General features: G+C 38.1%; 2 protein-coding genes across 4 annotated transcripts; both read left to right on the forward strand.

Moving 5' to 3' along the window:
- The first annotated feature begins 7,686 nt into the window (after positions 1–7,686).
- On the forward strand, positions 7,687–11,676 carry s100b (S100 calcium binding protein, beta (neural)). Of its 2 annotated transcripts, none has more exons than XM_051428379.1 (3): positions 7,687–7,803; positions 8,373–8,528; positions 9,865–11,676. In XM_051428379.1, the coding sequence occupies exons 2-3, from the start codon at positions 8,385–8,387 to the stop codon at positions 10,009–10,011; spliced, it is 291 nt and encodes a 96-aa protein (XP_051284339.1). In that variant the 5' UTR covers positions 7,687–7,803; positions 8,373–8,384; the 3' UTR covers positions 10,012–11,676. The 2 variants fall into 2 exon arrangements, with proteins under 2 accessions (XP_051284339.1, XP_051284340.1); XM_051428380.1 differs by having other exon boundaries at positions 7,697–7,808.
- A 1,747-nt stretch (positions 11,677–13,423) lies between these two features.
- Positions 13,424–19,860, forward strand: LOC127378971 (glycophorin-C). Of its 2 annotated transcripts, none has more exons than XM_051428376.1 (4): positions 13,424–13,584; positions 14,377–14,479; positions 17,011–17,052; positions 17,392–19,860. In XM_051428376.1, exons 2-4 carry the CDS (start codon positions 14,389–14,391, stop codon positions 17,583–17,585), a joined length of 327 nt encoding a protein of 108 aa, XP_051284336.1. In that variant the 5' UTR covers positions 13,424–13,584; positions 14,377–14,388; the 3' UTR covers positions 17,586–19,860. The 2 variants fall into 2 exon arrangements, with proteins under 2 accessions (XP_051284336.1, XP_051284337.1); XM_051428377.1 differs by lacking the exon at positions 13,424–13,584 and adding an exon at positions 13,598–13,720.
- Positions 19,861–23,650: the final 3,790 nt, after the last annotated feature.

A 23,650-nucleotide genomic window follows, 5' to 3' on the forward strand; every position in this document is an offset into this window, starting at 1 on the left:
TAAAAATGGCTCTGATGACCCAGCCAGTGTTTGGCAGACAGGGACATGCAGGAGGTGGAGTCTTAAAAACAGTCTAATATATGGCATGACCAACAATTATAGTCTTAATCTATTTTTGAATGATGAATTTGATTATTTCAAGGCGTGTTGGGGGCCCTGAAACCTCCCTCCTGTCATTTATGTTAATGAAACTTAAATTATAAGGGCCTTAAGGTGGGTCCCTCCTGTATTTTTTGATACTAAGGTTTTCTCTTGAAAGGGGTCCCTGATTTAGTATCTAGCATGCAAACACTTTTACTTTTGAAGGGTTGGGAGGGTTACTTTAAAAATGTAATCCAACAGAGTAACTAATTACCTGCTGAAAACTGTAGTCGGTAACCTAATCCAAGTATTACAATATTAAAGTAACGTAACTTGAATACTTTACGTTACTTACAACCAAATATACCATTTATAACAAATAAATCTCTATAAGATGATGTGTATTCTATAAGAGAACAGAACAATGTAAATGAAATATACATATATACATATAAATACAATGAAAATAGAGATATTTAGCATCAGAAATGTGTCCTCTGCATAGTGTATTTTTAAAGAAAAACGTGCTTTTCATGACGCAAATTCAGGCAGTAGCCTAAAGACCATTTTCACAGCTGGAAGGCAGAAAGAAAAAGTTGAAAATATAAACTCTGCAAGAAGATTTATTTACTTTTTTAGGGGATTTTTGGACAATACAACACAGTGAATTGGTATATATATATATATATATATATATATATATATATTAACGGGTGAATATGTCCTTCACCAGCAGGTAACTCTAATAAGATTTATGAAAATAAACAGCTTATGATGGCTGTTGTTTATGTTGTTGCTCGTAGTGATTCATCACTGTCCTCTATTAGTCCACAGTCTCTTCAGCCTGTAAACCTGTTTATTATCTTGTAGATTGGTTTTCCTGTCAGTCCCATTAGCCCAACCTGGAAGGAGGAAGTAGATGTAGGCCATCAGGTAGGCTATGTGTGTGTGTGTGTGTGTGTGTGGAGGATAGAGTGCTTTGATCCAGGAGCCTCTAATCCCATCGGGGGGGTGAGAGTGGAGGCAGAAGAGGATTATGGGATTACGGAGGGGAAGATGCGACATGAGATGGCCACTCTGCAGCTGCATAGCCCTGCATGCTGGCACATTTGAGGCTGCCATGGCAACGGAGAGGGGCACAGGTTCAAAATCTGCATCAGTGGCTCCATACTGCGCCAAAAGAGATGTTCATTCAGTTGAAGTGTTTGTATTAAAGCGGAAATCTGTCACCTTTTGCATTTAAGTATAATTTAATATCATCTGCATACTGTAGTAATGTTAGACTGCACTCTTAATTAAAACATAAAATCAGAACCATCACAAAGGAAAAATACACATTTTCCACCATTATTGTAGTTTTATGTTGTGACATCAACAGCAAAAAGCTGGTAGTGGTTAAATTTGTTGATGTTTGATGATTATTCTTTGTGCTGAGTTTGTATTTGAATTTATCAGTAAATATGATATTAAAGATATAATATGTAACATTAACTTCATTAAAATATCTATTAACACTAGATTTATGTTCTATATGTAGTTGAGTTCTTACTTTATCTGAAATGTTTCCAACAATGTTCAAACTCAGAGAAATTTGTCATTTTATTCAGGTAACGCTGCGTTTCACCGGTCGCCTGTCGATGGCGTCACATCCCCTTTGTGCCTGCGTCAGCGTTGTGGTTGTCTGCCAGAAGCTGTCATACATTGACAGAAATGATTAATATCTGAGATCTGTAAACACAGCAACATCACTAAAAATATGCTTGTCAACAAGGTTATAAACAAACTTTCAGGGAAGTATTCAAACAGTAAAATTATTACCCAAACTGTCTGTTTAAATACTGACTTCCTGCTTCAGCCTGCACCATTTTCCTGCACAATAAAGGTATTATTACCAACATGTCTTGACTATGCGCTAATGTCCGAGTATAATGTGAAAAACCTTTATTATATTGTTGTGAGTCTAACATTAGAAACCCTCCATCATAACCACAGCACCTGATGGTGTAGTGGTTTTGCTTGAAGTCTCCATTTATGTTGGAAATAATAATATGAAGCATAAGGTGTGGCATTAGGATATGAGTTGCAGTCACATCAGGTTTTTTGATTGGGTCTTACATGTTTCTGTAGTATGTGTGTTGAGTCTTTATTGTAGCTATAAGTTGATGGTCTTAATACCCATAGTACATTTCACTTTTTAACATGTAAAGTGGGAGGAGAGGGGCACCACACTGTGTTAATCCAGGTCTGATTGGCAGAATTGAAGAATCCGATTTGAAGGATGAATCAGAGGCTTAAGAACTTGCCATGATGAATGTTTTTTTCTTTTTTTTTAGTGAGAGTGTATTTGAGAGACAGGAGGAGACAGGAAGACAGACAGTCATCTCCTCTAAGCTCCAGGCGACAATGACCGACCTTCACAAATCACCTGGGTGCCTTGATTGTAGCCATAACTCGAGGTAATACCCTGCACAATAACACTCACCCTGACCCTCCAGAAAACACTTTCCTCCTTTGTATTATCCAGCTTTATTGCGGTTAGTCCACCGCTGCAGTGTGAACAACAAAATGAGCCAGATGGGATTCAGGTTTGACTGACAGATTGAGGATCTGTTCAGATTATACTGTGATCGGCAGCCAGGCAGACGGACACGATGCCAGGTTGTAATCCAGCAGAGGGAGACGCCAGCTAGGGCACAATGTCGACGCTGCAGCCGGGAGCAGGAAGAGAGTGTGAACTGCTTTATCATCAGCACACAACCACCATCATCAGGACATATTAAAGCATTATTTTAGTTTTACTTTTCTAGTTTTGGCCTTTGTTTTCCGTCTGTGATTTGGATTCAACTTTATCCATAAGTCATTCCAAATTGAGACATAATTTCTTCAAAAAAATCAGAATACATTGATTTCAAGTTACAATTCTGACAAAGTAAAGCAGCCAGTACTGCTGGTAGAGTACAAGTGTGAACCTCCTTAAAAACTGATAATAAAACTGAGACGGTTTGAAGGGGTGAATACATGTTTATGATGTGTGTCTGACACACTGCTGCCCTCTAATGTTGACTTATGAGAATTACAAACACAATAGGATTTTATTTTTACACTTTTTAGACATAACTTTTGTTTTTCTCCTCAGTGAGACTTGAAAACAGGTCAACAGAAACTTCTCTCTTGCCAAAAACCAAAGGTCTAATAATGAGGAGATGAGAGGTCAGAGGTCACAGCAGGTTGGCAGCAAACGCAGCAACTTCTTTAAAAACAGGGAAACAAACAAATTACAGCATAAAAATAACAAAAAATCTGATTAAAAATCCTTTTCAAACACCAGTATCAGTGTGTGTGTGTGTGTGTGTGTGTGTGTGTGTGTGTGTGTGTGTGTGTGTGTGTGTGTGTGTGTGTGTGTGTGTGTTGCTCTCACATTTACACTGGCTGCCAGGTGATGACTCAGCAGCCTGGCAAAACCTTTTCCAGCCCGGCAGGAGGCCCTGACCTGTTGCCACGGTGACGGCTCAGCTCAGGGAGCCCAGGCTGGCTCTGAGGACGCCCCGGCCGTTTGAGGACGGCGTCTCCCAGGAGACAAAATGCTAAAACAGACACGACGGAGGAGAAGAAAGATGGGTTGATTGTGAGTAAAAATCTGTGAGGGTTGCTGCTTCTGGGACTGTTCGGTGAAAAAGTGAAGTTAACAAGTTGAAAAAGCTTTTGTTTTAATACCTAAATGTTTCTTTTACTGGGAAAGTGACCTCACAATGTTCAGAAAATGACATCAAACTCAAAAATTAAACAAATTATATGTTATTATATAGAATTACATGACATTTCACAAACATTTACATACATTTTATGTCAAATTAGAGGTGAAAATATAATATATATATATATATATATATATATATATATATATGTACATTTTAAAGATGATTATGTATCAGATAAAAAATCTAAGACTATATTAACCACAAAAATGCAAAAACTCCTTCACATACTGCTTATATCTACAAGGAAATTGATCAAAAGTACTCTAAATTAGTTTAAAATGAGGACATTTAATGTCAAAATTAAAGTTCAAAATATAGATTTTTCTGTAAGATCCAATAAGCTTTTTGATAATTACTCCATCAAAATTCTGTATCAGATGAAATTATGACCACAACAAATCAAAAACTTATATATATTTAAAAAAAAATATGATTTCCAATAATTTCTTTTCACATACAAGTCACAGACAATTTCTGCAAGTAGAATAAAGGAAAGAGATAAAAACAAAGGTTGGATCTCACTCTTTATGGTCAAAATTCAAAAATTCAGCTTTTTAAGTTATAATCTTGATTCATAAGGTTAAAATTATATGATGATACGTACAAACCAACTCACTAAAATGACGACTTTGTATATAATTCTGTTGATTTATGATTTCATTTATAATTGTTTATACATTAAATAAAAGAGGTCTCACTCCTGACTGGCTGACAGATGAATGAAGAGAGAAAGAGGACTAATTTCCAGTATCTCTGGTTGTCTCTCGGCCCGTTTCTCCGCACAGAGTTTCAGTGTTTGACGCGAACAATGAGACGGTCTGTAGTCGTCCGCGTGAGGAGTGTATTTATCAGCAGACAAAGACGCAGTTTATCATGTAATAAACGGCTCTGTTCTCCAACTGAAAATACAAAGAGTGGAGGGAGGTCGGAGGTCACGGGGGCGAAGTCATCTGGGGAATTCAGCACATTGTGGAGATTATCGATGTAATATTCAGAAGATATACCTGCTCTGGCATTATGGGATGGTCTAAAGTTCAAAAGCTACATCCCAGATCCATTCAGTATTCAATAATCGATCTATAGATCTATAGAGTAAATATACTCTCCACTGTTTGTGGCTTTTCAGCTCTCTAATAACTGGACCTAAAATGTGAAATATAACCAAGTGCATGACATTTATTTTGAAATTAACTTACATACATGTACTCCAGTGTTTTTAGGGGACTTTATCCAATTTGCTGTAATCCGATAATTGCTATCTAATGAGCCCAATACAATACATATCAATGATGTAATGCAGATTTGACCTTCTCTCACTGTACAGAAAACAGAGCAAACACTCCTGGTTGCATCCACATTTAGCACAAATCTTCACTAAATAGTCAAAACAATTCAAGTCAGTCTTTCCATTAAGTGTGAACCTATCGAGTTTGGGTTTTTTTTACAGCCAACAGCGGTGACGTACTGCGAGCTGCTCTCATTGGCTAGTAGTCAGTAACAGAATCTGGATCCATATCTGATCAGCACTGCCTAGTTTGACAGTTTGATCTGAGTTTGGTGCGTTGAGCTGGATGGACTCACTGAGAATGAGCTGTCAATCACAAGGTAGCCCCGCCCTAAAGCATACCCTGCTTTATGGTCTGTGTTACTCTAAATGGGACCATCAGTTACTAAATGAACATCATGCTGTATGGAAGAAGACTGAAACTAGAGACAGAGACCATAAACTCATTAGAAAACTGAAGCTCATCAACTGAGAGGTCGGCTCATTTCTCCATAAGACTCAATATTATCAGACTTCTTTTTTGCAGCCAATGGAGCTGCCCCCTGTTGACCAGATTAAAATAGTCTTTCCTAAAGGTGTAGTAGAACACTTTATATATGTTATATTTCTCCAGAGAAGTTTGTTTACAGCATTGTGGAGTAAAAAGCTGGCACTGGGACATCTCAACTCCTGCCTATTTGGCCACAGCAGCTGTAGTGTTTGTGAGCTCTCTTTAGGCTGCGGAGGGCACACGTCTGGCCAACTTCAACAGTGAAAAGAGCGTCTTCATTAACATGCACGGCCATACGCTTCCTCTGAAACGGGCCTTTGTCGCCCAGCAGATGCCCGAGCACAACGAAGAGAGGCAGATCCGGATCAAAGGGGGAGCAGAGATAGATGGTATACGATCCACGATGAACGCACAGAGATACAGAGGGAGGCGTCTGGCACTTTGTTCATCTTCATCTCAGTTAACGGCTGCTTGGCAAGGATTTGTAAATATCTCTCAACTGGAAGAGAGCCTGTAATGTATCCAATTAATGAACAGTTCAACATCTTCTGATGCATTATGCCAGGGACAGATCTTTTTCCCTCTATGGATGTTGTATCCATTGTGTGGTCAGTGAGCTGTGCGTCCATTAGCTTCTGTGCCTGTTAGCCTCGGCTATTCAACAAGAGGCGTTTAAAGCACCTGGTTTTATTTTCAAATGTATGCATCCGAATAACTGAGTGCAAACAGCAAAACTTCAACACACATCGCATAAGAGAGTGTGGATAAGTAAATGTATAAGTGGAAAGAAAATGAGACAAAGTGAATAAATGAATCAAACAAATGCTCTTTAATGATCTTCTGCTATGTGTATTAGAAAAGTGATCTGGTTCTAAGAAAGTGTGTCTAACTTTGTCTTAATAAGATATTACAGCTAATATTGAGCTCCATTTAACCGGTAACAACAATAGTTTGTATAATATCTCAGCAGAGGATTATTTTATTTTAGGAGTTAAGAGCACTCACACAACTTCTCAGTTTAAGAGAGAGTCATGTGGTCCCAGTGTTGGAAATGAAGCAGCTGTTTAGTTTCTCATTGTTTTAATAAAAAAATGATATAAATAATAATGTTTCTGGTGCTTTAATTTAAGATAATGTAACTTATTTCATTGTGCTGTGTGTAGAAATTGTGTCTTAGATTAAGGTTCAAATTCTTGGATAAATCTTATTTTAAGAAAGTCTTAAATAACTGAGTTCTCATTGTTTGTAATAAACACAACTTACTTACATCTTTCAGATGTGCATGCTAATTTAAGAATGTTTGGCTTGTTACCGCCACCTACTGCTTAACTCCATCAACCAATTTCTAATATCTAAATGGCGGAAACGTGCATACATTCATTTCTTTTGCTGATTTTCTGAAAATTATGTGACAATGTACGCAGTTTACACAGTTTGCTGTCCAATTTAACACATTAATTGATAGTAATTTTAAGAATAAAATGTTAAAAAGCGCTGTAGCCACATTTGAGCCGAACAGTACCTGGTTAAAAAGAGATCAGGACAATTCTGTAACTTACTAAATTAAGTTAGTGGGACTTAAAATTACAAGTAAAAGCTGCTTCATCAGGAATCTTCATGTTTATGTTACTGAAAATGTTCAATGTTATCTTTCAACAGTTATTTTGAGTTGGAAGGACTTATTGTGTGTTCATATGGTGTGTTTTTATTTGTGTATAATCTCCTGAAATAAGAATTGTTATGTTTTCGAGCCCTCCATGTTTCTACAGTAGCCCTGAAGGGACAAACCGAACCAACAAGTAGTTTCAACCATTTTATCCTTCACACTGGATTATATCTGCCATGAATGTTTGTTTAGCCCCGCCCATTTGTGGGTTATATTGTGTTATGTCGTCCAACTTTATACATATGTGTCTATGATTTAGCTGAAATAAGCCACACTCTATATCTAATATCCAATGTATATATCACTACATACAACTTTATTTAAGCAGTGGGAAATCACCTTCTCCCTGTGTTGGTATGAGCAGTTCTTGCATTTAGAGTCAGCCAATCAGTGCCGGGTTGCAGTGGAGTGAGGGGAGGTGGAAGGACGGGATGAGGTCAGCACTGCTGCAGTATAAAGCCTGCTGACCATCCTCAGCCTCCAGCTCTCTGCACTCACAACTCCTGCCTGAACCCACGCTGAGGTAAGGTCGGTCATCACTTCTTTATTACTCTGTGTGCCTAGAGATCAAACTGAGCTCAGAAAACATCACAAAGAGTTGTTTAAACACTGGGAAATGTGAAGGTTGATGCAGCTCTTTTTTGCAGAGTCATGCTGTAAAATAAAGATATTAGTCAAAAGTTTTAATAGTTTTATTTTTCACAAACATAACTGTGAGCTGTGTGATGTAGATTACTTTTATTCACTTAGTTTTTATAGAATTTGTATTAAGTTTATTAATTATTTAATTATTATTATTAAAAACTATATGCCATCACTTAATCAATGCTCATCAAGTAATTTTAATCATACTCAGGATTCAGTTCCAGCTTCATCATGTGATTTATTTCTATTAAAATCTGTAATAAATATTTATTTATTATATTTATTTATAGATTATGATTGAATCAGTTATAGATTTTAAATGTGATTTTAAATGTGAAATGCAAGAGAGAAGACTGATTGAACTCGTTATAAACATCCTTTAAATAATCTCCAGATCAATAATGATTTTTGTTTATTCATTTATTCTTTTCATTAAAAAAAAAAAAGGTGACGAGCCCGATGACAATGACTAACCTGGAGACCTCGATGGCGACCATCATTGCGGTGTTTCAGAAGTACTCAGAAAGAGAAGGAGACAAACACAAACTGAAAAAGAGCGAGCTGAAGGATCTGCTTCACGATGAGCTGCCGGATCTGATGGCGGTAAGACAGAAAACACCAAGAAACACCAAGAGATTTAACCCCACATTAGAAGTATTAAACATGGTGGAGTAAAGTACATTTAGTGTGGAGTTTAGTTAAACTGATCGCTGTTCTGGGGATGTTGATAGTTGTTAAAGTAAAGAACTCTAATAATGCTTCTAAGTACAGTTCTGACTTACTTTATTATTTAATTCATACACAAAGATTGTAAAAGTTTCACTGCACAAACTTTATTTGATGTCTGTAGTTTGTTTCATTCAAAACAGATGATCAGAATTTAAAGTTGTTCAAATTAGATCCATAAATGTGAAGTGTTTCAGTTATTAACAGACTCTCATATTCAGCATTAACCAGCTGCTCATTAGTATCTTTATTAGTCATTATAAAGCTTTCCCTCAATAACCTCCTAATTTCTGCTTATTGATATTAAGTAAGAGGTTTTTGGACATGGATTAATATGCTTTGCTCAATAAGAGCCTTATATTTTATTATTAGTACGTAGCTTCATAGCTGTTTTTATAACCTGTGCTGAGCATTAAGACAATGATATATAAATATATAATATGACTTCCCCCACTTGTAGTGTAACTAATTACTAATAATATGTAATATTACAGATATTAGTTAGAAATGATTAATAGGGAACTCATTTAAAAATCAACAATTCAATCACATCCTTGGATTCATTTTTGATTTTAACAAAAAAACTGGATTTTAATCGTTATAAGTCTACATTTTGGGGAGAAATGAAACAATTATACATTTTGTGGGGAGCAGCGTAAACATAATATAACTAGCAGTGTAACTTATTACTGTTGGCAGGGAGTAATAAGTAATATTACTTTTGAAACAAGTAATAAATGACATTTCACACTTGACGTTCTGTGTTTTGTTACATAAAAATAGATCATATTATTAAGTGTTATTAACCCTTTAAACTCCGCCACTGCCTACATTGGTACTTTTACATATTCTGATGTAATTTTCCTAAAATCTGTAAAACAAAAGCTTAAAAAGAGTTTAAACATTTTTGAGATAATGAAACGTAATGTAGTGACGAAGCCCAGAGCGCACAATGTGATGATAATGCATAAAACACCTATTAATAAGAAGTAATAAGGAGGTTATTGAGGGGATAATGGATAATAGTGGCCATGAGGCATTAATAATGCTGATATGTATGCTACTAAACAATATAAAGTCTTACTATTCTGTTCTGGAAGTTATAGAATATTTAAATCCAGCTCTACACATTAAAGCACGTTGGCTCTACACATTAAAGCACATTAAATTCATTGTCTCGGGTTGTGTGCAACCTGATGTGAACCCCCCGCAGCATGTGAAAGACCAGGCCACACTTGACAGCCTGATGGAGAGCCTGGACACGGACGGCGACGCCGAGTGTGACTTCCAGGAGTTCATGACATTCATCTCCGTGGTTACCGTCTGTTGCCACGAGTTCTTCGAGCACGAGGACGAGTGAGGAGGAGGCGAGGGCAGGGAGACAGAACAGGGGGAGCTACAGTAAATTATAAAAGAAGAAGAAGAGGAAGAAGAAGAAGCCTAGCAACGCACAACCTGTTGGTGCCCTCAGAGCAGAGCATGCTGGGAAAAAAACAACTCCAGCCAGCAGCCAAAACACTACTGGTGAGGTTTGGCTGGTGGTTTCTAGTTGTTACTTAAAATCTGATCCTGTTCTTCTCTATTTGATTCTGAATACCCACATGGACTGTAAAGTCTTCAAAATGGCTACAGAGTTTGTTGTTGTTTGCCTACATCACACATACTAATCATTTGGGAGGTACTTTTTTAAACTGTTGTTAAGATTGTGGCTGGTATAGCACAGCACCTAAAAACATCGGCTAGTTAAAGTTCCCAAATGGCTCGTGAACTGTAGCTAATCTAGAAGCCACAACGTCTTAAAATGGCTCTGAGATTTAGAACAAAGTCTCTAAAAGTCTGCAGAAAATAGCTTCCTCAGCATAATGCCCTTCTATAAGGTAAGCTGTCCGGCTTTGGCTCCCAAGTTCCTAAAATAGGCAATCAGTAATTTAAGGTTCTTCTGTTCAAAGTCTAAAGGTCCAGTAATGTTGTAAAAATGACCGGTAAGTTCATCTCATCCAATACTGAAAGGGCCTTGTAAGTTTTAGAAACATCGGCTAGATAAAGTTTCACTACTAAAATATCAACAAAAAAAAACAGCTTTGAGAGATTTTGAGTTGTAAAAAATGTTCATCTACACTTAATAATAATTCTGTGGCCGGTGTATTTCAGATGTGGCCAGTAAGTTTGTCACCAATCATTTTGAGTGTTATTTTAAGAAGCCAGTGAAACACTTTTATTAACTCCAGCAGCAGCCACTGCGGGAGGCAACCAACGACTCACAGGCGCCTGGTTTCAAACATCATGTCGACTATCAATTATTGAAAGTGAATTCTAGTAAAGATGCTCATAATAATAAAAAAAAAACATTTAATTGGCTAGTAAAAGTTTTAAAATGGCTTTTGAGTTTCAGCTAATCAAGAAGCGACAATTTAGAAGTTTAACAACTTTTCAGACACTTTTTTTTAAATCTAGCTGACTATCAAATATTTGAAGTGACTTGTAAGTTGGTCGTCAGTTAAAACTGGTTTGATTGGCTGGTAAAAGTTCAAAATGGCTTCATCTACAAGCCACAGTTTTTGAGAAATCTACTTAACTGTTAAAAATGTAAAGAGACTGTTAACTTAGTCAAGTTAAACATGTTGAATTGGCTAGTTTTTGTTTATTCTAGCTGCCAGTTTGGTAGAAAAACAACAATAATTTGGAGATTTAATGTCAAATAAAAACTCTGGGCCTGTCAGAGTGGCTGATAAGTTGTTTAGAAGCTTTTTCTACTTCATATTTAGGTAGTTGGTAAACAAGGAAACAAATATTTGAGTCATAATACATTCTGAATGTCTAGCTGGCTGCTGAAATAATCATAAAACTTTAGGAGTTAGAAGCCGCTATCGTCTGCAGAGTTCTTTAGTTTCACTCTTCGTGCAAAGGAAACGTGTGATCGGTTTAAATCAGCTGGAGCAGAAGAGTTTGTCTGGTGATGTGTGTTCTGAAACGTTGAGCACTGGTTAGTTTGGATGTTGGATATGAAATAAACGATCAATGTGTGTCTCTGAGTTTGTTTTTGTGGGAGCGATCAGACGATGAAAGGATTCACTGAGGATGCCTGAGATTTGACTTTCTCACGTGTTAAAAACTAAACCTTCTTATTTAATTACAACAAAAACTTAATAATGGTAAAGGTCCAAGAATTGATAAGAAGAGATTTGGCCTTTATTTGATGTTTGATGATATAAAAATGCAACTGATGTTTGCATTTATTGTACTTTCTTATAGTAGTTAAATGTTGAAGAGGCCCCTCCCTGGCCCCAGTTTGAGACCGTTTGATTTAGAGCATGAATCCTCTTTCACGCTCGATGAACTTGTTTTTTGTTTGTTTGTAAAAATATTAATAGAAAGTTCCTCAACCATGAAGCAGCAGCTGTTTATAGTGGCGGTACCGATTCCACAGACGTCACCTGACAAGTACTTTAACGATGAAAAAATGCCTCTTCAATAACAAACAAATGCTTCTTTATTGAAGGTTAAAGTAACGGTTAAACCTTAATAGACAGACCCCTCAAGTATTTCATGGATATTTCACATTCTATTTACCAGCTGATACAGTGAGCTCAGTAATACAGGATGAGGTTGTTTCTCACACTGAAGCTCTGTGAATATAGTTTGTGTTCAGGTCTTTAAAGTTTAGATCTTAAATAATAATAAAACCTTTAAAAATAATATTTTCATTTAGTCTTCTTTACAGCACACAACTTAATAACATGCTGAGATACAGGCCTACTGCATAAACTTAACTTTTCTTACACCGTTCAGAATCTAGAAGCAACCCTCTGTGAAGCTTTGGCGACCCCTAGTGGGGGTCCTGACCCCCAGGTTGGGAACCATTGTACTCAGAGGTTCTACATTCACTTTCAGTGAGAAACAAGAAAGCCAGAACGTCTCTCTTATGCCGCAGCAGTAGCTTGTAGAGTGAGTCTGAGGCATTTTCCCACAGTATTAAGTCCAATTTCTGACAATAAACTCAGTCATTATTATTTTGTAACCTTCAGGTGTGAGCCGAGTGCAGGTGATTCCCCACAGACCTCATTAAGCTGAACTTAATTAACACCTGTTGCCTGAAGGAACAAAGGGTCGCTGTAGATTTCTGATGAAACGAGACAACGTGTGCAGAATGTTAAGTTAAGCTATATTTTGGAAATGTAAAAACAGGCATGGCCATTTTCAAAAGGATCCCTTGACCTCTGACCTCGAGACATCTGAATGAAAATGGGTATATTGGGCCCCCACGAGTCTCCCCTTTACAGTCATGCCCACTTTATGCTAACTCCATGCAGTTAGCAGATTGTATACATGTACTGGAATATCTCTGCAGCCTGGGGTCCAGCAGCAGTGTGGGAAAAGCCCCTGAACACAGCCAGGGAACAAAACATCCACACATTAAAACAATGTTCTGTGATACTCTGCGCTGGTTGTTATGATGCATTCTGGGAAACGTAGGCACAAGCAGTAACTCCTGCAACATGCTACATAATGGCAGAGCGAGGATCTTCATTAATTAACAGGCTGGAGGTGAAATGATTAAACTGTGTACACACACACACACACACACACACACACACACATACATACACTCTCTGGACACTGTGTGTGTGTGTGTGTGTGTGTGTGTGTGTGTGTGTGTGTGTGTGTGTGTGTGTGTGTGTGTGAACAGATGATGTAAGAGGCGTTGTCAGCTGCACAGTTTCAGACATCTGCAGGCTGTTTAGCATCAGAGGGGTGGAGTCAGCCTCGCGATTGGCCGGAGGGGGAACAGATCTCGACCCTGGGGACTGACACCACACCCATCTGTGTGTGTGTGTGTGTGCGTGTGTGTGTGTGTGTGTTGTCCAGCATATGCCTTGTTGTGTTTCTTCTTGTTCTTAGTAAATGAAGAGCTGCTTGCAGATTCTCAGAACTGGTGAGTTTTTGTTGTTTTATTTTTAAAATGTTTTGTGATATTTTAGAAGCTGCAGTTGGAACTGACAGCCTGTTACAGCTGTTGCACCTTCGGTTTTCTTTTAAGTGATCAGCCCATAATCTCTAAAACGGTGCAGGTAAAGTCATTAAATGTAACTTTGCTGCGTAGATGTGCTTGCTTATTTGAAGTTATGTGTACAGCTGAGTTCTGCTGCAGTCTTGATGAGACAGTAGAAGTACAGCCGTTGTAATGGTGTGTATCAGAGCCTGGTGGAATGAAATCAGATAAAAATAACCTTAATGCTCTGCAGCTCAGAGATAGTTTTGTGAAGCGTGACTCTTGTTATGCAGACAAACACTGACACTTCGGATCCATCTTGGAGTCATTCCCTCCGCTTCATAATTCAGGAGGGGAAATCCTGTAAAAGACTCCATTATTTAAGTTCTGCAAGAAAAAAACGTCCCTTTAATGCTTCACAGAGAACATGCATCAACATAAACCTGGAGCTGCTTGTTAGTTTGGATGTCTAGAGGATGATACCAGTGGTTATGTATATTTTCACTTCAAACAGTGAACAGAGTGGAAACAAATGCATGTGTGTGACTCAGGTGTGCAGGTGTTTACTCTGGAACCAGTTCCTGTTAACTTCACATCACATAGAGCCAGTTGTTTATTAAAGCAGGAACTGGTTTTAATTCATTTCTGTGAAAAACATCTCAGATCTTCCTTCATTTTTATGAATATTTGATAAATATTAAAAAATATTCAACATATTCATTTGTTTCTGCTCAGGTTGACATCATCATGGAAATGGCGACTTTTAGCCCTGCTCCTGGGACGTTAGGAGGAACCTCGCCTCCTCATACTGAGACTGTGACCAAGATAATGGCGAAGGGTACGTATATGTACATGAATCTATTATAGAAGTCCTTTAAAACAAATCAACAAAGAGTGAAGAGTATAAAGACACCAGGAAAACATATAAAATGAGACTATTTGAATAAGTCCCTTTGGGATAGTTTGGAGGGTCACGATTCAGATTAACCACAAACTATACTGACTGAAACTCAACAAATCAGAAGGAAAAACTGTTTCATGAAGATTCACTTCAGCTTTCATTATAAAGTTCTGATCTTTTAAAATGATGCATGATGGGTTCATATCTTTAGATGTAGCTTTTCTCTTTCCAAATGTTAACTTTTTCCTTTATTATCTGGGTGAAAAAGCAGCTGACAGAAAGAAAACCTCTCTCCTTACTCCAGAAAACAGATTCGTGTGTCAGAACTTTATTCTGTTTCCTCCCTCTCCCATTAATCGTCTCATGACCCTTCAGATTTATCTTGTGACCCTTTGGAGGGGCCCAACCCCTAGGTTGGGAACCATTGGACTATAGACAACTGACAACAGTGCAATATCTTTTAAAATGATCATTTCAGGGTAAGGGTGGACACACAAGCAAAATGCTGATTTCTACACAGCGTGGTCTTAAACTCCAGGAATGTAAGCAGAGTTGTTCTTAAACATAAATGAAAACGAATACTGGACAAATATTAGGGATGAGAACCGGTTCCAAATTAAACAGCGGTTAAAGAGTACTAGTCTTATTTCTACACTGTGGTCAGAGATAATAAAACAGTTGTGTTGACGCCTTCTCTTTCTTCCCACACATAAAACTGATCAGGAATCAGGTAGAAAGGCAGTTAGTAGCATTGTCGGTCAGCTTTCATCCCTAATTAAAAAACGTTCAAGTAGGACGAGGACTATTTTTACATTATGATGTTGGTACCTTTACTTAAATAAAGCATCCACATACTGTGTCCAACACTGCTGTTATCAGGGAGTGTCTTATCAGCCCGATGTCAGAGAGGAGCATGGGAAGGAGTGAGTGTGACGCCTCCAGGGTCTGTCGCTGTGGAGATAAGAGCTGACACACACGCACGCCGGACCCGGTTTCCACAGCAGGGCCGGAGAGGGCCAGAGAGGGCCGGAGAGGGCCAGAGAGGGGGCAGAGAGGGGCAGAGAGGGGCAGAGAGGGCAGGAGAGGGGCAGAGAGGGGCAGAGAGGGGCCAGAGAGGGGGGGCAGAGGGGGGCAGAGAGGGGGCAGAGGGGGCCAGAGAGGGCCGGAGAGGGGCAGAGAGGGGCCGAGAGGGGCAGAGAGGGTCAGAGAGGGCCAGAGATGGCCTAACTAACTGTTCTGTGTGTATGAAATGTTTGAATACATTTCTTTTCCTACATCACCTCTAAGGCTGTATTTAGTTATGTCAAAAAAATCTGAACAACTTATTGGAATGAAGTGAATGAAGTGCAGTACAGTAAATCAGATTATAATGCTTTCATTGTCTTTCAGGCTGCTTATTTTACCCAAGAAATCATTAAAGAACCCAAACAATACAGTACTTAAAGAAAAATACAGCTACTAGATTACTGTTTAACTAGTATGTATAAGAAAAACAAATATATATATATAATAATAGTAATAATAGATATAATATGAGCTGAGGTAGCTATTGATTTCTGCTACGTTAGCCACATTTAGCTGTTGTTTTTTTTCTTCTCCATCATAAATTGATTTAGCTGCTGCTTTATTTAATTAACTGGAACTGAATTACCAGAATTTGAGTCCATCAAAAGGGATATTTTTTCATTCACAGATAACAACTTGGTTTGGGTCTTATCATCTCCAGATGTCAACTTCATTATTATCGCGTCTCAAGATAACAAAACTGTGCTCTTATTTCATTTTCTTAGATCATGATAACACTTTTTTTAATGTCTGGTTATCGGTCTGATCAGATCTTTGGTGGCAGTTTTCTTGCTATTAGACAAAAACAGAGATTCCCTCTAGGACGGTTGTTGTTTTGTGGGATATCATATGACAATTAAACTCTAAATAGAGGAGCTTGTGTGAACACAGCTGAGCCCTGTTTGGCCCTCAAGTGTAAAACCAGCCTCTGTCAGCTCGTCTCTGCACGCCGAGGCTTTAAAATAGACCGAGGGTGTTTGAATACCGTGCATGGTTGGGCCTGTAGCTCTACGGGAGGGGGGCTCAGGGCCGACAAACCTTCTGCTTCCACTATTCAGGAGCACCATTCATACTTTTTACTCCTCTACATTTAAAGGGAAAAGTTAAAGTTCAAAGAAAACTTCGAATTTCACCGTATATACAGTGTATATATACATATACACACACACACACACACACACACACACACACATACACACATACATACATACATACATACATATATATATATATATATATATATATATATATATATATAATATTAGCAGCTTCTTTCAACCCCTTTCTGAAGAGCCATGATGCTTCTTCATTCTGTTCATGTGACTGGTTAAAGGTGTTTAACGTAAAGATGATAGTAAGTGAATTTATGGTGTTTTTAATTGATTTAATTAATGTTTTTACAGGCATCATCGCAGGCGGTGGAGATTTTGCAGCCTTAATTGGAGGTGAGGAAGTGAATGTTTTACCTGATTATATCTGATGATGCGAACAGCTATGACATAGACTAATAAAACGGTTTATTATTAAAAAGTCTTCTACAGTGTATTTGTCCTCTCTTTAAGCAGAAGTTGAATTTAAACCCAGATTATGAGCCTGATTTGACCGGCTGGTTTTCAAAGATCGTGATTTTGATTAGAAGAGATTATTGGCAGACACAAGTAGAATTTAGAAATATAATTAGTTGTATACACTGAAAACAAGGCAGACTCCAGACTAAACAGACAAAATGTTGAATTGTAAATTTCAGTGATTGTGTCAGATCTTTCTGTGACTCCACCTTCTAGGGATCGTCGGTGCACTGCTGCTGCTGCTGATCTGTACTACAGCGCTGTTGCTGTGGTGTCTGTCCAGACATAAAGGCTCGTACGTCACCAACGAGACGGACGACGATGACGACATCGATGGTGACGACGAGTCTGTGGGCTCTGATACGGCGCTCCAAAGCAGGGAACCTCTGAAGGCCAAAGAGGAGGAATAAACCTGTGATACAGACTTCAGTCGTGGTGTTGAAGATTAAAGAGCTTTTTTAAAATTGGAAGTCACATAAAGCTGCGCGAAGCAACTTTGCACATCGCTGCCACCAAATAGCATCAAGACGTAACTGTTTGGGCCACACCTGCCAACATTTAGCTTTCAAAGTATGAGAAATCGACCCTGTGGGCTTTGTAAAACACTTGGACACTATCCTGGTGCTGCAGATAGAAAAGGAAACTGTCTGTATTTAGATTTGTTTGGAGAAACTCAGTGAGCTCAGTGGTTCCCAGCCTTTTTCCCTTCTATCACTGAGTAAACTGACTGTATTTTTATTTGTATTATATTCAATGTGTAACAATAACAGTAGAGAGCAGCTGATAAACTGTACAATGAACCCAAACAGTGAACATAATAACTGCAGGAAGTTTGTGCAAAACAAGTTTTTATGATATTTTTAGTAACTTTCTATCCAACAATCATACGGACTTAAAATCCCTGATGTTTGGCCTTTTCTATTAGCTCTTTGCAGTTTGAACTGCGTATTGTTGTACTGCAAGACGAGGCTGCCTTCAATGTTTAGATCTTAAATAATCTAAACTCTAAAAATTACACATTTTCTTACACGCCTTAAAATCAAGACCATAAAGTCGGTCATTTTATTTCAGTGACAGTGACGAATCGTGACTCTCATGCAAGATTTTCTCACTAACCAATTTCTAATGTTAATATTCTACATTATCTCTTACTAATGTAACTATCACTAGCAGTTGCCTCGCTGAAATGTGGGCACACATCACCTGATTTTTATTGATCAGACAGTGCTATTGATTTTAAACCAGCTGATTATTTTTCTTGCCTCGGAGCAGAAACATCTACCACTTCATCAAACTCCAGATGACAGATGGGGAAGCTTCAGGGTGCGAACTACAGAGGAATCAGGACTCCCCTTCAGGGGGGGCTGTAAAATAATGAGAATATCAGCCCCTCCAGGAGCCTTTTGAAGGCTTTTTTTGGGATTGTTGCGACCTGATTTCGATGAATGTTTTTATGTTTTTAGGCTTTTTTTCTTTGCAATCGAATTGCTAAATTGAAGACGACTGTTTGGAGGGTCAGTGTGAGACACACAATCTGCATTTTAAGCACTAGAAAGGAGGAAGTGTTTGCAGCTTCCTGCTGTTTTTTGTCACACATTTATATTTTTACACATCTTCATCATCAGGGATTATACATCCACTATGATGTAGGATTTGTGCTAATGAGTGTGACTAATCACTAATTCACTTTAAAAAAGACTCCGCAGATCTTGAAATCACGTCTGAAGCGTGACAGCCTGATATCATTACCTTCAGATCAGAAAATATCAGAAAATATGTCCCTCTCACTCACAGTGTCTGAGTTTTTTCCTTATTCACCTGGAGGCTCGTTCACTGCTGGCTAACACAAACCCAAATCTATCTGCCACAGAGGAAATATTTTAAAATACCTACAACTGGTAGAAAAAGTCCTCTGACTCTGGTTGTAGTTGCAGCAGTGTGTCTGTGACTCCCGCCAGAGAGAAACATCCTGAGAGCAGAATTTAACATTTGAGGAATCTCTTTCTGACTGATTCTCCCCCAAAAGGCTTCTCAGCTCATGAAGATAAAACCAGTGCAGCTTTAAAATAATTAAAATCACAGCTCTCTGTCAGAAATCTTTGAAGATCCAGTTATCACCTCTTCACATGCGTCACATGTGCTGAATCATATGTTAAAAGCTTTACACCTCCTGTGGCTATTCCAGCAGACAAACGTCAAACCAGAGTCTGGGAGGTCCAACTGACCAACTGACCGGGAAACATTTAGGAGCACCTTAACTCCAGGCAGTTGGTGATTTTCCACCCTGGTTCATAAGCTCATAACAGCGAGGGACTCTGACTAACAAACCACACTGTTATGAATCAGCTGGGAGGAATAGTCTGTGTGTAAACACTTGGCCAAGAGAGTTTATGTGGTAATTTTCCAGCCTGAATTCAACCCACAGGGATGTTTTCTCTGCATTTTTGTAACTAGTAACTAAGTTTTTCAATAAATAGGAAGAAAGGATCAAATAGAGGGTGAAAAAGGCTTTTAGACAGACAGACACTGTTGTTGTTGTTATAGGTATGTTGAAATAGAGTGATTTTACTATCTTGTCATATCTGTTTTAGGTCTTTGTTTATTCATTTACTAATAAAAATCTCTTCTTGAGCCATTTTACATACTAACAGTTTGTAATAATAAAGTTTACACTTTTTGACACAATGCAGTTTTTTTATTTTTGCGTGGATTCAGAGCTTCAGTGTGATGAAGATGCTTCATCATAATGATTTTGTACTGCTTCATCTAGTGGTCAAACCTGTTTACTGCACTTGTTATAAAACGATCCACCACCATCCACACAAGATGTCTCCTGCACTGAAGTAGGAGAGGAAAACTTTAGAAATTAAATAAATTTACTGATTTATAGATTCTGGGATCTTTGGTGAGGTAGAAGGAGTAGATGACTTTTTAAGGATTTTAATGTGAAAATATGGAGTCTGCAGAAATATCCAAACACAATATAACACATTTGTACCACGTGCAAAAGACTGCATGGTTTATGCCCAACGACTGCATGGGATTAGCATAAAGTGGGTCAGTCTATAGGGAGGAGACTTGTGGGTATCCATAGATAGAACCCATTTTCATTCAGATATCTTGAGGTCAGAGGTCAAAAAACCTCCCCACATGTTAGCACAACATGGTTGGTACCAATGGATGCGTTAGGTCTTCTATTTTATTGTGATATATGATAGCTTTCAGCTGGTCAGTGCCACCCGTCTGGAAACAGCCCTGTACTGATGGCTACAAGTGACTGAAGCTGAAGGCACTAAGACGGTCTGGTGGTTATAAACCTTATAGAGACTGTAGAAGTGGACAGCGATGAGACAACGAGTGCTGGTGGATGTAAGTCTCTGAGGCTGATGGGAATAAAGAAAGCTGCAGATCCAGAAAAGCAATGAAGATGTTGATGGTAGCACATACTTGGGTCAATAAGTCACAGCTGGTAGCAACAACAGCAGGTTGATGATATTAGGCTCTTAGGGAGTAAACGGTGAGTGCTGCCTGCAGCGAGGTTTGTTTTTCTTCTGTCTGCCTTCTTGAAGAGTCTCAATCCTGATGAGTAATACCTTCGGGTAAACCGTTACCCAACAGAGATCAACTCTGTCCAAAACTTCGTTTTTGGTGCTGCCAGATTCTCATTAACGGACGGATGGCTTCAGTGTGTGTGTGTGTGTGTGTGTGTGTGTGTGTGTGTGTGGTCCTGCCGGTTTCACTTCAGCCTGCCTTGACGTCTTGCCAAGGTGTCTGGGATTTTGTTTTGGTTTCAGGACTTAATTTATGAATCATTAGCAACAACACAGGGACAGACAATAGAAACCGGAGTAAAGATGCAGAAACTGTTCTCATGTTGTTCAGTTTGAACCCTCAAACATTCATGAGAATATGCAGAGAGAACTTTAAACTCAAAGTCTGAGACACAATTCTTGCTTTGCAGTGTTTTAACATAAGTATTTTTTTTTTTTTGTTTATGCAGGACAATAAAATTATAATATTCTCAAAACCCGTCCGTTAATTCCCAATCATCAGCATCTTTACCTGCTGTTACACTGGATTCAATACATCAGAGTGAAACAGCAATAAACGCTTTTGATAAGTATGACTTTATATACAATTTATAGTTCAAATAAATCAGTTTATTACTTAAATGTGCAGCAACAATCTCACCACAAGGTCCATTTATTAGTTAATCTGGAGCTTTTGGTGTATATTGTTGTTCAAATGTGTTTGAAAGGTTATTCAAACAGATTTATTTCTAATATAAGCGATTTCTCTGGCTCCTATATCACTTAATTAAATAAATGTTAAACCGAACATCATAAAATCAAACTTTAATCAGTTTAATTTTCATCTTCTCAAACGCTGATGGCAAGAAAACTGAAGTGTGAAAACCTGTCTTGCTGTAATACCACCAGTGGGCCTGCAGGTGGTGATGTTGGGCCAAAACTGCTGTTTAATAATCACTAAATTTATGATCAATAACATTAAATAGGAGGATAAAACTGCTTATGTTGAGAAAAAAGAAGAGAAAGAAAGACATAAGAAGAGAGAGAAGAGATGAAAAGTAATTTGATCGGAGTCATTAATATCTAATCCTGTTTGTTATATGTGCTCATGTTACTTCATTAAATATTTAAAGTGCTGGTAGCAGAGTAAATATAGTGTGCCTGTGTGTTTATCAGCTCATAAAACCTGCAAATTAAAACCGTGTGACCCTCATTAAAGAACTGCCTTCACACTAAACACACACACGCCCAAACAGACACACACCACCTCGGTGAGAATGAAACAGAGAGAGATACGTAGATGTTTCTTTCCTCAAAAGTCTACAAAGTCTTATTCTAACCTGTAATTTGATTGATTTGTGTTTTAGTTCCCTTTATTTCTACACCTCAGGGTCCTTTTTAAGCCAACCCTTAAACCTCCAAATATATCTGCCAAGGCATCTTTCAAAGGGCAGTTTGACAGTTTTCTTCACATTTTTTCAGCCAAACCAAACTCTAAACCGTCTGCGGCACATCAAGTGTCAATCTCATTAATATGATGTGGCAGTTTGGTGGTTTAGTAGAGTGTTAGTCGGCTGTAAATAACCCAAAACACATGAACCAAATACAGGAACTTCACTTCCTGCCAAAGAAAACAACTACGGCTTGGTATTTGTTCACTGAATAATAAATAATAGTGACATTTTGAGATGCAAAATCAGTAAAGTTGAAACTATAATCTGTCAAAAGTGTAGTAAATAACAGAACGACAGGCTCAAATGACGGCTTCACACCGACAGTTTTAAAATGACAGTTTTGGTCACGGGCCATAAATAAATTGAGGAACTTTGAATGTGTTGTGCAGCAGAGCAGAATCACTGTTGGCTCTTTGTACTGAACAATAACTTCAATATTAAGGGAACTAAAAACTGACTCCAGACTTTAACCACAAACTTGAACCTGAAATTTAAAAGTTACACATATAAAATAAAAACACCAAATAAATACGATAATCTGTTATTTAACTTAATTTTCACAAAGATACGAAATCAAAGCTCAGCTGTTTCTGCGATATTAAAGAAAACGTATCAGATTGTATTTGACTTTCCCTGCTGACATCAAGGCACAAGGATACTGAATACTGTTTTATAACTTTGCTGCAGGTCAAAGCGGAAGATATTCAGCGATAATATGTTATCATTTTAATTATTTTAGTAGTTAACATCTAGTAAATTTAAGCTTGAGAGAACTCACAGATCTTTCTTTAACTCATCAAACACAGAGGTGTCATTGAAGATATTAGTTCCACGTGTGCTTTTCCTGCTTTGATGAGTCAAACTGTCGCTTTACATGCTTTACATGTTTTACAGGTGCATGCAAATACTGATAGTTTTTCGAGAGAATCGGTGACTAATCCTGCAGTCAAACCTAGAAAATCTAAATTAGTTTTTTCACCCTGCAGTAAAGCGCACAGGAAGCTGTGTGGGTGCATGGCTGCAAGAATTAGCTGCCAAGGCTAAACATGTTAGCTAAAATTGGCATTCAACACTTTGTCTTCACACACTCTGTTCCTGTTCACGTAGCATCTTGTACTTCCTGCGGATCCCACAAATGTTCTAACAATTCGATGGTGGATCAACTTTACTTCAGCTTGCACATGAGGCACAAAGTCAAGGAGACGAGATCAATTTGTGACAGGAAGCTTTGTGTACAGTGGAACAGAGTTTCCCCCATACAGCTCAGTTATAAGAGCAGCAGTGACAGTGGAGAAGGAATTAAAAGTACAAAAGTATTTGCTTCAAAATATATTTAAAGGGTCAAAAGCAAAAGTAATCCAGATACAGAATAGATCCATTTGCATTGTGGTTGCAGAAAAAGAGTGAAAACAATTGGAGAGTAAAAGAAAGAAACTCGGAGATATTGGGAATAAATAAAAAGTGTCTTGTTGTGCTGCTGAAATGGAGTTT

The sequence above is a fragment of the Dicentrarchus labrax genome, unplaced genomic scaffold, assembly GCF_905237075.1.
Source record: "Dicentrarchus labrax unplaced genomic scaffold, dlabrax2021, whole genome shotgun sequence".
NCBI classification, from domain to species: Eukaryota; Metazoa; Chordata; class Actinopteri; family Moronidae; genus Dicentrarchus; species Dicentrarchus labrax.